Source organism: Nipponia nippon, unplaced genomic scaffold (assembly GCF_047370975.1).
Source record: "Nipponia nippon isolate SJK-2023a ecotype South Korea unplaced genomic scaffold, ASM4737097v1 scaffold_4, whole genome shotgun sequence".
In the NCBI taxonomy this organism is placed as follows: Eukaryota; Metazoa; Chordata; class Aves; order Pelecaniformes; family Threskiornithidae; genus Nipponia; species Nipponia nippon.
In genome coordinates, this window is record NW_028262358.1 from 57,874,463 (window position 1) to 57,889,432 (window position 14,970).

Sequence of the window (14,970 nt, forward strand, 5' to 3'; positions counted from 1 at the left end):
CCCCTCCCAGGATCTTGATCAACACACTGAGACATACAGTTGGCCTAGGCAGAGCAAAAGCTGCCTTAAGGAGTCTTCAGGACAGTTGGAAACTCCCACCTGGAAACCTGCTCCACCAATGCTGTGCTGAAAAGAGGGTTGGGAGTACAGCCCATCCCCTGCTTTCAGCTCACTCCCTTGTCTCAAGCCGGTCCAGCTGTGTAGATGACTAGACTGGGAGTTCCTGCACCACCCAGGGGATGAGTGTCTGAAGTTCCCTGGGTGTCTGCCCAGGCACCACCGTGATGCCCAGCTGAACCACAATTATAAGACAAATCTGATTGCAATTCTTATAACTTGAGTTCTCTAGCTCTTGCCATGCAATCCATCATTACTTTTGAACAGAGGGCACCAGACCTCGAATGGGCCTCTGTGGGCAATGTAATTTTGAGTGTAATTGTTTTTATAGTGCCTCCAGAGAAATAATTCACAAACGTGGAGGAAGCCTAAAAATACACAATTTCAGATGAAAAAAGAACAGCATGGAGGACAATGCATAAGCTTATAACAAAGGGATGGTTGGAACTTGTTTTATAGTGACTGTGATTTTTATTTTGTTGCAAAATCCCTCCATTTCCTCCAACCCATCTCTCTTTGTGCTCACCAGCCCCTCTGTCTTTTATTATACCTCAATATCAAAGGTAATCTGGAAGGTCTGTCCCCAGGACAATCATTGTGGGAGCTCTGATGATTTGGAAATTGTAGCCATTTTCCATAGGATCACTGAGATAAAGATGCGTATTAGACATTTCTGAAGTGAAAAATCAGAGAAGAAACCAGAAAGCTATAAAGAGATTTCCCGAAGATTTAACATACTAGGTTGTCAGACTTCTCGTAAGGTGGTGGGAGAAAAATGCGGTAACACTATGCTTCACTGGAGATTTGGTGAAAGACACTAACAGTAATTTGAGGTGTTTCCTAGATCTGAGTGTACTGTAAGGGACCATCTGTGGTTTCTGTAAGAAATATAAATGAAGTATGATCCCAGGAAACAGAGATAAAGCATTCAGGGTTAAGCAGGGTATTTTTACAGCCTAGGAATAAGACTGTCTGCAGAACTTTAGTATCAACCATCTTGGCTGTTTGCTTTTTCCCCTTCTGTTTCAATGTTTTGCCTTAAATATAACCTCATTGCTTTATAGGAGGATTGCTGCTGATTTACACTGGCATAGGTTATGAGGAAAAAGCAAGCCCACTGGCTTTATAGCATTTCCTTTTTGTGACCAACAACAGCATTATTTTAAATTACCAAAACTAGATAAGATTTATAGCCTTAGCCTTTATGTAGGTTTTTTGTGTCTGAATCCTGAAGTCCCCGCTTGTTCCACATCCTCAGCACCTCAAAAATCAGGCCACTGAGTGTTGTCAGTCTGTATCATGCCATGGCTGTTGATTTGTAGTGAGAAATTTCTTCCCCCAGCCTCTACTCGATCATCGTATTCCTCAAGTCTTTTCAGCAGTTCATTTTATGGAAATGTATCTTTAGTACACATGTGTGGAGAGGAGGTATGTGCTTCTAAATGAATAACGAATTGTGCATGGGGTAGCAACTGGGAGCATGTGGGCAGGCCTGGGAGCCTGAGAGTACATTCAGGGAAGGAGGAAGAAAAGCTAGCCGATGAGTTGAGATGATGTGGTCTTGGAAATGGGGGACTGGTTTCCAGAATATCAGGATATGGAGCTTGAAGGCATGCTTTTAGCTGGTTTCAGACCTAGCTGTTGTGGTAACAGCCAGGCCAACCAAATGGGGTCAAGCCATCTCTGTCACAGTCCTCTCAAGAAAGGATGTAACTTTCTGATGCTGCAGGAATTTCTTAAACTCATCCCTGATGCAGTCCTGCTGAATTAGTTCCCATTGCACTGCCTCTAATTTTCACGTTAGAGGTGGAGAACATTTGGTAATGAAGAAAGACGGTCATTATAAGAAGTATTTTTGGCCATGATTATATTCTTAGAAAAAAAAGAGGTAGTGAAGAAGGATGGCCTATGGGTAAAAGGTCTCCTTTTCCCTTAGATCAAAGAGGACTTCTAGTATAATATGTTAAAATAAATGGTGCTTACAAAGAAGTCTTCCTTTTTTTACACTGACTGCCCATAGCATAGCACAACCTATTACATGTATAATTAAAATACAATAAATGCACAATAAAATTAATCCTTATTAAAACTGTAGAATAAAGCCAGCATCAGTGCATTTCTATAATTAAACAATTATTCTGAATCGTGTATTTTTTTCTTGTAAGCCTCATACTATTAGCTGACTACAATTATTTAGGACCCTTAAAAATCTGTTTTAGATTTATGTTTCATTAGTCTCCACCCACCCGACCCCCATCGGCTACATTCATCAGCTTGATGGCTTGCCCAAATAAACTGTCTTAAATTTTCCAAGTGCTCTTTTTGCAAATTGAGTTAGATGCAGTATTACTATTAATCAGATCTGTAATGCAGGGTTTTGAGTGGTCGCTTATTTCTGTAATACTCTGCTCCCTTGCAATGCATGCATATTTATCATTCGGTTTCCCACATCCTGAATTTTGTACAACAGACAAGAGCAAGGATACAGCAAGAGCTCTGATACCCCTTTCCTGTAAGGTGAAAGAACATACTTTGTAAATCAGCTTCCATCATGTGGAAAGTCATTAATAATTATCTGTTGATGACCATCCATCTGTTTCTCCCTGTTCCTTGAAGACAGAGGTGGAGCTGCAGCTCTGGGCAAAGCCAGCTTTTCACCAAAGGGGTGTAAAAGGTGATGAAACAGGGGATGCCCAGGGAGGCATCTTCATCCCTGACTCCTGCCGCTCTCTCTTAGACATGACTAGTCCCTGCAAAACCCTCTTACACCTGCAGCTGGGCACCTCCCTGCAAAACCCTAGTCCTTCCTGCTTCTGAGTACACCACACCACCCGTGGGCTGTAGCATACCAAAAAAGATCAGAGATCTTCCTCAGCCTAATTAATTGATCCAGTTGTCCACTACAGGTGAGGCGCAGCAGTGCCTGCAGCCCGGGGCATGCGGGGGACTGGGGTCTGGCAGCCTGCACGAGGCACTGACTTAGAGCTAGGGTGGCAGCAAGCAGCCTTTCATATAAATGCAGGACAAGGCTCGAATTCATACCCCTAAATTTGAAGCAAGAGGCCTAAACCATTCTCAAACACAGTTCAGAAAGATGGTTACATTTGGCAGCAAAAGGAGCCCAGGTTTTTAGGTCTTTGGGAGAAGATGTTTTGCGGAGAAGGCTGTGGGCTGGGGTAGAGCTTGAAGCAGAAGGTTCCCTCAGGCAGGGACGGTCACTCTTAAAGAAAATGGAAAAGGGTTGTTTTCTTTTCCTCACTATATGTAGCTGAACTTATTGCCACAACGTGCCATGTCTGTCAAAGGTCTACATGGATTCAAAAAGTAATTAGACAAATTCATGGAAGAAAAATCTACTAAGGGATATTAAACACAGAGATGCAGCTCTTGTATCAAGACGTTGCTGAACTGCAAGTTTCTCAAAGGCGAGAAGGTGTCCACTAAAGACATATCACAGCGTGATTTTCTGGTCTATATACTTTTCCCTAGACATTTATGAACAGCCACTGTTGAAGACGGGATATTGGGCTAGATGGATCTTTGGTGACACTCAGTAGGACCTTTCTTCTGTCCTTATGTAGGGTAAAAGAGAAAGTGGATGTTTGCTAATATTATCATTTGATGGATCAGTACAATTTTATCAATTTCAGCAGCAATTGATCTGAAAAACGAGACCACTAATGTGAAAAAAAGATCATTTTATGCATAACTAAAGCCAGTAGAAACTTTCCAGTCATGACTAGTAGTAGCACCCTTCCTCATCACAAAAAATTATAGGGAAATGAAGGCTCTAAGGCTATTTAATTGCGAAGAATCGATTAGATAAATGTGTACTCCTTTTGATTTGCTGGGTTTTTTAAATTATACAGCTGCAGACATTATGGAAGCTATGAGTATTTATATCTCAACCGTATGTGGGCAACACTAAGAAATATTAGTTCAATAAGCGTAATGATAGCTCTACTCAAATCAAAACGAAGTTGTTAAAAAAAGAAAAAACCTCTTATTTATTTCCTTAATAGACATTTCTATGGTACTCATCATGGCAGAAAGAGAGTGCTGAATACTTTGAGGACGATTAAATTATTTGCAATTATACCACAAGTGGAAGCTTTTAACCAATGGAAAAAAAATGTGGAGCTACCCTGAGATTAATCGTTCTCACTAAGATGGCTGCTAAATTTTTTAAGTAATGCTGTGAACTTCCCCAGCACCTTTCATCCAGGCTTTCAAAATATTTTACAAACACCAATGAAGTTTAGCCTCATAACACCTGTGAAAAATAAGCATCACTATTCCTACTGCACCAGTAAGGAAGCCAAGATATAGAGAAAGGACATATAGAAAACATGATACTTTTGTATTTCACAGGAATTCAGAAAAACTGAACTCTATGGCAGAAAACCATGGCAGAAGGCACCATGCAGTCATCTTTGCAGGCACACTTAACCAAGATTCAACCTGAGCTATGGATGAACACCCTGAGGTATACCATACTCTCAATGCATACTTAAATTCTGTTCTTTTCCCTTTAGAGAGAACAACAGCAATGACAACAATAACAATTTTACTTGTATACATATAGAATATACATAGTATACATATATAATGTGTATATACATATATGTAGCTCTCCTTCCAGTGGAAAAAGATCATTCTGATACAATGGTAGTGTTTGCCAATACATTTCTTTTCACATCTAGCACATATTTTCATTTTTATTTCCCTCCCTTCTCAGTGCTTTTTCTGCCTCAAAGATCCCTCCTGGCAATTTGAACCTGTCCTCAACTCCTCAGTTACTAAAATCCCAGATGCTTTTTCAGTGGCAGCTTGTCATTAAGATGCCAGTTTTAACACTCTTTCATTTAAAAAGATCAGCCCCTTGGTCCTGCAATCAGCTCCGTATGTACTGACCCTCTCAGAGATCTGTCCACTCCAATGCAATTTCAACATCTGTCCTTAAAAGTGAAATGTTGAACAGTTCCTGATTCAGCTTTTACATTGGAAAATGAGCTAAAAGAAGCTGTAAGGCCCACAAGCTACCACTTGCCATGACAGATAGGGAAGAGAATGTTTAATGCTGATTTTTTTCTCTTTTACCTTCTTATCCCTCACCCTACTTCACCCATTATCTCTTCACCTATCCTCCCCCAGTGCTGCCTCACATATCCTTAGCAGAAGATGTATAACAGGTTAGCAGATCAAGAGTATGTTAACTTAATTGGTGCCATCCATGCCTTACAGACCCCAATGTATTTTTTCAATGAAATAATTAAAGTGGTTTGAGGCAGTAATATGCATCTTGATATATGCATCTCATCCAGAGCTTAAATGCCTTTTTTTTATTCCTTCTATGCTGGCTAATGTCCTGATTTTGCAAGGTGAGAAAAGCAGTTAATGGTTGCTGAATGCAGCACTCTGGACCAGGACACACAGCCAAAGGGCCCTCATGAAACCTGCAGCTGGACAAGGAGCAAGTGCCACCCTTCACTTCCGAGACAACCTTGCAATATTTTTTTTCTTTGTAGGAAGGAGGACAAATTTCTCCTCTAGCTCTCTAATAATCTGTCTAGCTATGAAAGACATTCCACATTTATCTCCAGTTGCTATTGAAAATCTGATTCTTCAGCTTTTACTAAAAACACTGTGGCTAGGGATACCTTCTTCCTCTGGAAGTGACAGTGAATTCAAGAGACTTTACCCCACAACAGCTCCTGAGGCAGCTGCAAAGCAAGTGGCTGCTTCTGAGAGGGAGTTAAAGCAGTCAAGTAAGTCTCTAGCTCTGAATTGTCTCTCTAACCTGGCAAAACAGGCTCATTTGTGGAACTTTTTGATGGAGCAATAAACTTTCCCACCTACCTTCTGCAGCGCCAGTACTGTGTTAGGGTTGCAGCATTTGTACCAAATGGATTTTAGAATAGAGGCAAATGGCGTGACTCCGATTCCTGCTGCAATGCACACACTCACTCGGTAGTGAAAGACGTCTGTGGTTGCAGATCCGTATGGTCCATCGACAGCCACTCTACAGCAACAAGACATTTAGTCAAGGGTCAGCAACATATAAAATGACAGAAAGGTTAAAATTTGTTAGGCTACATATTTTCAAAACTGAACTTCTGTTAAAATAAAAGAGAAAAGGCATGTCTAAACTGGCACACAAATTACCCATACAAACACATTTAATTTTCAGTGGGTGCCATTTAATAGCAAAGCAACTGTTTTTTCTGAAATGAGAGAACAAGAGCACCCATGTGGGTGTGGGGCCTGGCCATCTATTTAAGCATGCAATTACAATTTTCTGGCTTTCTGAAATGTGATTAGTCATATAATTGCATGCCCAAATTTAGCTGTGGAATTTGCATATTTAATTATGAATTACTGAAAAGCATCCTGTTTTAGAGCTTTATTTTCTATATTGTATATATCAAAGTGAAGAGGAACAGATTATATTAATCATTTTGAAAAGTTCTCTATATGTGTTAAAGTAATAAAAGAAAAAGCAAGAAAGAGGTCATCATATGCAAGAAAACTACTATTTTCTCAGCTCTTTCTGAAAAACCAATATTTCAGAAATACATTCTTGGCAATAATACTGTACTTAGTATCTGACATAAAGGCAAAATGTGTAAGGAGAAACACTTGTTTATGTTACTGCCTCCTATAATCAATGTTGCTGATGCTGAGGCATTCCTTTGAGTTAAAATTAGAGATGAAAAAGATTATTAAATAATCAGATTCATTCCTCTAGCAACGTGGAATGTAAATACACGCAGTACTTTGGAGTGCTCAGTCCAGTCTGTCTTTAAATAACGTAAGTGCTCTGGAAGATGATTTCACTATCTAACACCCAGTCCATAGGAAAAATTAGTTTTTTCCTTCTTTCAGATTTTGTATTGTTTTTTGCTCTTTATTGCATGAATCATCTTTAAAATTCAGCTTAAATACTACAAGCAAATATGCAGACATAGGAAGAATGAAATGTTTTAACAGGAAAAGAAAGGGGTATCACCAAGCAATGGTACACAGAAATATAGGGACACAACGTGTCTGAAACCCTATTGTTGCTTTCTTACCTGAAGTCCTAGCAAACATTTTCCCTTTCATTTGTACTTGTCACATGGTTCATTTTTCTTTCAATATTCCAAATGCTCTGCAAGTGCGGTAGCAAATGAAACAGCTACTCAGGGATAACTTTTAGAAATCTGTCCACAGATATAAATAAAATAAACTTTTTTTTTTTACTATGTATTGTTATTCAGATTATTGCCCAGCCTGGTACTTTTTGAGCACTCAAAACTTCCCGTAAAATACGGTTAATTTAGGATATGTATGTAAAGTGCCTAAGAACCACTTTCAGGTAAGCTGTCTATGTATTCAATGTGGGCTTGGGAGCAATTCTCATTATTGTTAGTAGATTGAGAAAAAAATTATCTGGAAGGAATTTCAAGAGATTCTTTAATCTGTCTCTGTGCTACAAGACAGGATCAATTATTTCTGAATCATTCCTTACAGAGATTTGTCTTGTCAGTCTGCTCCTGTCCTCAGGTGACAGAGATCCCATCATTGGTTTGAATGCCTTGCTCAGCTGTAGCTAGAGAGCTTAGCCAAATAGAAAGACTCAGAGAAGTAGGGACGAGAAAGTGGAGAAACTGAGCTATACAACCCATTCATTTGATCTAGAGAGGATGGAGGAAAGTAGGAAGATAGTAAACAAAAAGTGATGAAAAATACTATGTTTGCATTTGCCAAGGGAGGAGTAGAAAATAGGGCTATAGGCTGTTTCTAGCTATGGCTTGGATTGTCCATATTCTTTGTGTCCATCTACACAATTTCATTAGAAAGAAGCACTATACTTTTGGGGAAGGCAGGGAAAGTATTTAGTTTTGGAAAAGTAACATTAGCAGATTCTTGTATTATTTTTAGAATTTAAACATTTGCTGATCAGCATGATTGTGTAGTACTGCTGACTGTAAGTGAAGTTAGATTTTGGGACAATGTGCTAAAACAGTGAGCCAAAACCCTGAAGAGGCATAATGTGGAACTTGATTATTTTCACAGGAATAGTCTATTCTATGGTCTTATCTCTCAAATTGTCCAGAAATCACAACTAACTGTCTTTGCTACCTGTATAAATGCACGTACATTTTATTTTAGTCTTCCTTTATGAATTACAATATACATATTTTATTTTTAGAACCTTACCTTATCATTCAGTTGCTACATGGCTTCTGTCTTCTGCTCAGTTTCTGCTATATGTTATTTTTTAATACAGTCACCAATTTGGTGTTTATCTTTAGATATTGAAACCTGTGAAAAAGGCTTGTTTTTTGCTTTATTGCTAGCTTAACTATTGAAATATTCTTTTTAATATATTGCAAGAAAGCAACTGAATGATGGCATTAGGCACCCTAACAAGATTAAAAAGAAGAGTCTTTATATATGACAGCGCTGTTAATTTCAACCCTGCATTGTGGCCAGCAACGTTTGATAACATTTTTCTCTTTCTCATTCTTTACACTGGCTGTCAATCACTTCAGACCATTTTTGCTCCAGTTCTGCTGAAATGGCATACTTCTCATTCCAGTTGCCTTTAACAAAGGCAGGGCTTTCATTTCTAATTCTTATTAACTGATATAATGCAAAGACTGGACCAGGCTTTCTTCTCTGCCCCCACCTTCTAGTATGCCTCTGTAGCTCAATGGTGTCTATAAGCTTTTTAGGAGAATGTTCTTTAGCATCCAAGTCCCATTAAATTATATAAATGTAGTTAAACAAGTGCCTTTTGCTGTTCAGTTTTACTAAAACTCCCTCATCAAAAGCAATTTTCCAAGGGGAAAATTGTCCCTTCAGTCCTAGGCCCTTCACTCTCCACCAGAATTGCAATGATCCTGTGCTGGGCTCTTCTTTGCTGAAAATCTCCTCTATGCCTGCAAGGAACTATGTGGTTTGAATCCATTACATATAGAGCCAGATGCTTAGCTGGTGTAAGTCAGGATTGCCCTAATAACTTCAGCAGAGCCCTGCTGACTTGCAACAGCGAAGCATCAACCTTTTGCTTGGATTAAGATGCCACAGATACAGAATTTGAATGCCAACAACCTTTATAAAGTGGAGCAGGGTTTGGACATCGGAGACAGAGTTGAGGGAGACTGCTGGAATGAAGTAAGGTTCAGGCAGAATTTTCTGAGGCCACAAAATATGTAAGTAACTGAATGGGAAAAGCTGGAAGTTTGGGTGGCAGGTGATGGGTGCCATCAGAGCATAAGCACACAGGCACAAAGCTAGCAGATAACTTCCAGTGTCGTTTTGATTCAGTTCTTAAGCAGATATCTGTTGAAATGGATATCTCTAGGTGTAGATATAGATGTTAGAGATTTAGATGATAGCAACAGAGATATAGGTATTGATATGGATTTTAAATCTTGTATTAATCATCGCATCTTCATTGTAGCTGTTGGCCTAAATTCATGACTGTGTTTATTTGTGGGTTTTTTTAGTGTAATGGCATATTTATGGATCCAGAACTGCAATCTAATACTGTATCATAAAGAACACAAGCAAAATTAATTAAAGTTAAAATGCTAACATTTATTTTAAAATGTAGAATTAACATTTTAAAATGTATTGTTTGTTATTCAAACCTTGGTAACATCCACAATTCCTTGAAAGCTTTTTCCTCAGCTCCAAAGGCCTTGAAGAGGGCTGCAGTCCAGTCCCCGACGACCCGTATGTGAACACTGAAGAAGTCCTCCTCGGGAGCTGAGGTGAGGGTGAAAGGGTGCCACTCCAGGTGTGAGACAGATGGACACTGTACAAAGATATATTGACCAGGTCCCATTTTAAAGCCACGTTTCTTCATGTGAAGCTCAAGGACTCCAGAGGAATGTATCACCACCTAAACAATAATAAAAGGACCTGTTTTATTTTCCTTCAGAAGAGTAACTATTTCCACTAGGTTACAGGTGACATTGCAATCATTTCTGCCTGAGTTCAACCGCAAGCTAATGCAAACTGGGATGCACAGTAATTTTTAAATGTCTTGTAGATTATGGCCTAAACTGCATGTTGCAGTGCTGTTGCTGGCCAACAGCTTGAGAGCGAGTACAATGTGTATTGTGGGGCAGCTTGCTTTGTGAGTGTAAGAGGCAGAGAAAAGGCTGTAACAATTCAACAGTTTGTCAACTTTCTATCTTAGTAGAGCCTGTGCAAAAGTATTGCTCAATAGACTGGAATAATTTCCCAGTTTTACTCTCATGTAACACAATTAACATGTATGGGATTATTGTTGGTTTGGCAAGAAGAAAAAAGCCCAGTGAGCTCAATTCTAATATACTTTTATTAAGAGGTAATCTTATTTAAGCAGACAGTTTTATATGTCACACATAGTATACTGAGATTCTCGGATCACAGCCACTCTGTGAAATCAGCAGCAAGACTTATCCAACATGCTTTTCCCCTCACGCAAGATAAGCCTGTTTCTGATCACCAGCTTGATACGTGCTTCAATCGCGGCATTCCCCATCCATTCTGCTGTGACTTAAATAGGCCCTTAGCACACAGAGATATTTACAACTGGGATAAATTGTTACAGTGGTATTAATGAAGCTTTGACTATTTATGCTAACTGATAATGTACCCCTTAATCTCCTTGGAAGCCTCCAGATTTGAAAGTAAAAGCCATGTCCTACTGAAGTCGAGAGCATCTCTGGCATTTACTGTAGTGGAACATGGTTTCAGTTCATTAAAAAGAGAGACCCTCTGTGCAGATGTTTATGTTATGGTGATGGTAAGTCTCGTACTTCATTAATCAAGTTTGGTCCCGTATGGAATATTATTCTGGACTTGCTATTGGAATAAATGTAAAACCTAAAATCAATACTTGGCTGAAACCATGGTAATGATGGAAGAGCTGCTGAAGCTAGGAGTGAAAAATGAGGTCATAATATAGAGAAGTTATCTATAAAAGATAAAAAAAGTCATTGACATAGCATTTTTTTTATGCAGACATGCAAGCTATGTTACATACCTTAGTAATGACCACCTCCTGTCGAAATCTCCAAAATCTGACAATTCTTTCACAGATGTACAACACCATAGGACTTAAAACCCACTTCCAAGCCTGTAGAAAGTTGCATATTAAAAAAACCCATTTATTTTACTGTATACAAAAATATTTTGCATTTCTGGTTTAAATCAGAAAGTAGCCTAAAATGAAATTATTTGATTTCTCTTCTGTGATTTTTGGTTTGCCTTTCTCAAGAGAGTATTTCTGTTGCTACTGTAACAGTTCTGGCTTTCTTGTGGAACAGACATATGGGACTCCTTCACAGACGCACTCCAAAAGCAGTGCTAATATCTATCTGTATTCTGGCCAAGAAGAGTCCTTTAAAATCTTTTCTTACTAAAAGGCAAAAGGATTAATCTATTTAGGTGTTACATATAGACATCATTGGACCTGAAGACGTATAGATGCATACATTTATACAATATTACTCATAGTCTTACTGTTTTTTTTCTCTTCAAAGTTTAAGATATTTCAGAAGGGTCAGATAGGAGTAGCTCTTATTGTCAGCCATGAGTTTTCTGATGCTGCAGGAGAAAACATTAAGTCCCAAATATTCAATTAGAGGAATGGGATATATTTCCATTTAATCCATTAGTCGGCTCTGTATCAATAAATGTGGTTTTTTGATCTAGGATACTAAGCTGGTCATACTTTAAGTATTGCAGATGATTGCTGTGCTTGTACTTGCTAATTGTATGTACTGATCACTATAACAATCAAAGATACTTGGCTATTCAAGTATACCAACTGATGATTTCATTGAGTTGCACTGATAGCTGCGATAATTGGATGTAATTGAATCTTCATGATTAATTTTTTTTTTTCTATAGGAGATACTGTTTTATTTCCAGTTTTGTTAATTACATAGCTCATTCTAGCAAACTGAAGACTCCACAATCGTGTGGCTTTTAAAATCTCCAAAGAGTAACTTTACTTGCTGAAACACTGACTTTGCTCCACAAGCTGGATAACAGGGCTTATAAAGTATCTTTTATGAGAAGCAAACCATAAAATTATGTGGCTTCCTTAGAAAGTGTTAAGAGGATGGAGTGGCAATTTCCCAAGGTTAAGTCTTGAAAATTAAATTAAAAAAATGCATGATTTAATAATGGGAAGAAACCAGCGTAAGCCAGAAGATTCTCAGTTAAAGCAGAAACCCAACACATCCGTTGTCCCTAAATACTACAGTTGTCTCTGCACAGTGGGTGATCTCACATGTCTTGAATATATTTGCATATATCAAGCCACAATAATGATGAGACCTGTTTTTCCTCCCTTCCATTTGTGCTACCTGTAAATAAATGCACGTGACAGGAATGTTAAGGCTGCAGGCTACCCTGCCTGAGAGCTCAGTTGAGATTTCAAATGTGCCATCGCTCCAGTGCAACAGAGCATTCAATCCAAAATATCTTTTGGCTGGGTTGGGACAACAGGGCATCCACCAGGAGGGATGGGCTGCCAGGCAACACAGCTCCTGGCTGGCTAATCAGGGCATCAGTATTCTTGCCCAAGTGGTGTTTCCTCCTGTAATGAGAATGAACTGAGATGGGGCAGTGATGGCTCAGGAAAGACAGTGAGGATAAAAGTCTGGACGCCCCGGGTGCAACAGAAGTGCTTCATCGTCCTCAGTGTGAGCTAAATCGGGCTTCTACCTGCTGAAATATGGAGCAGGGGAGCAGATGGGACGTGACTGAGAGAGGCGCTCCACCATGGTAGCCTCCCCCAGGAGCCATCGCCAGTGGGGCATGCACTCCGGTGTCACCTCACAAAATCTCAGCTGTGCACAAGGCTGTCCCCTCCTGCTCAGTCACATCCGCATCTGCCCCTGCCAGTGCTGTGCAAGCCTCGCCATGGCTTTTTAGCCTCTGAATGAATTTGTGCTAACTGTGGCGTCTAGCAGGTATCACACCATAGCACATTACCCATCCAGCAAAGCACTGTTCTTATAGATGATCTATATGCCATATGGTATTATCACAATTCATTTAAAGTAATGTGACTTTGCAAGTGTGGCCTTGGGTATGCAGGAAAGTGTGGCAAAATAGGTTTAACACAGAGAAGTGGAAGTTCTCTCCAGTTAGCTTTATGATAATGAATGTGAAGACATGCTGTTGGAAGCAAGCTTGTGTCTGTATTCATGGTGTGTAGCCATGTATTGATTTTTATGGCGACATTGTAGCTGAAATTTTTAGAGAGGCATTCATTTTCTCATTAATATCCGGGTTGGATAGTGGCTAACAATAGTTTAGTTTAAGAAAAATCTATGTCAGCCATTAAAAGAGCTACAAGACACTGAATGCTAATTTTTCTCCTTTACTATAAGATTTCCTTTGGTATGTATTCTCTTTTTGGAAGAAACAACAAAAACTTGGATATGAGCAAGCTAAATCTTGAGCTGTAAATGTTAAATGATTTTGTTCGGATGCTAGACATCTGACATACTGTACAAGTCTGCTACTTAATTACCCCCTGTGGATTTGCAATCTTGTTGCAGCAAAACCACCCTTCCGTGGGACATTTTTCCTGCCTTTCGCCTTTCCCTTTTGTAATTCATTGTTTCAAATTCTCTCCTTTTTACCTAACTTTAAGACATCAAGGCTGGACAATATGAAGCATGTGCCCCAAGGCAAGGACATAATTTTATCTCCAACTTATTCTCCCTTGGTATTTAGACTACCCCTATTAAAGTACTATTGGTTAAAATAATAGTATTCATTTGCATCCCTAGCTTTACTGTTCCATTGTATTTTCTGTATCTCTACCCTCATAAGGTTTTCACTTGGAGACTCTGTTTGTGCAATGAACACATCAAGGATATTGCTGATACCAAATAATTAAAAATAAACGTACACAACAGATTTAAATAAAGTTCAACTCGGAATCCATACCCTTCAAAGGGAGTGTTGCCTAACTAAAGGATCTTCCAGAAATAAAAATTTTTATTAATAACACCAAAATTTTACACATCACTCTTCATCTGTACCTGTCTATACTGATTATATAGGAGGTCGGGATCAGTGTCTTAATGCACAGAGAGAGGTCATGGAACAGAAATGTGAAACTACTCTCTAAACATGACACTAAGTGCCAGTCACTAGCATACACTCCAGCCCCCTACTATCTAAAACATTTGGCCTCCCAAGGAAGGACATTAAGTTAAAAACAGAAGACAAACATCACTCTTACCACAGGTTTGTTGCCAGAAAACTCCGGCAAAGGGCACTGAGTGGTGTTCTCCCATTCCAAGTAGTGATCCTTACAGTAAGTGACATTGTGAAGCAGCAGACTCTGAGGTGTCTGACCTCGGACAAGCTGACTTAAAACAAAAATGTTCATCAGTGATATGCTTCTTTGCAAGGTTGCTGTGCATCTGTAGGTTTTGCACTAGTAGTCAAATGCAGATTTGGACATAACTGAAAGTTCAAGAACTGGCTATTTGAACCCTATTCTGCTCTCTTGTTCAAATTACCTTTCCTTTAGTTTTGCTGTGACTTTTTGACCACATGCAAGAAGTGTGTTATAGTATTGGTATACATCAATGCAGCTGAAGTGTGGAGAGCCCCTGCGTAGAAAATGTGCATTTTGCTGTTTGTGGCAAAATTAGAATGATTTCGAAGTTCTTTGGAGCAGACACTTCGACCTCCTCTGTATATGAGCATCTGGTATTGTTTAGAAAAATAATACAATTTAATAGTGACAGACCTTCTCTTTCCTTTGCTGCTTTCTAAATGCATTTTTAAAAGCTGCAAATAAAGTTGGAGGACCATAATTAGATGTGTACTCTCTAA

At 39.1% G+C, this 14,970-nt stretch overlaps 1 protein-coding gene across 1 annotated transcript in view; it reads right to left on the minus strand.

The window, feature by feature from the left end:
* The window catches only part of NOX3 (NADPH oxidase 3), a 39,480-nt gene that overhangs the window by 7,220 nt on the left and 17,290 nt on the right, over nucleotides 1–14,970 (minus strand). The window contains exons 7-10 of the mRNA XM_087775770.1: nucleotides 14,369–14,498; nucleotides 11,144–11,236; nucleotides 9,759–10,012; nucleotides 5,977–6,139 (exon numbers count right to left, since the gene is read on the minus strand). Of these exons, the coding sequence (XP_087631896.1) occupies nucleotides 5,977–6,139; nucleotides 9,759–10,012; nucleotides 11,144–11,236; nucleotides 14,369–14,498 (640 nt within the window). The remainder of the gene's footprint in view (nucleotides 1–5,976; nucleotides 6,140–9,758; nucleotides 10,013–11,143; nucleotides 11,237–14,368; nucleotides 14,499–14,970) is intronic.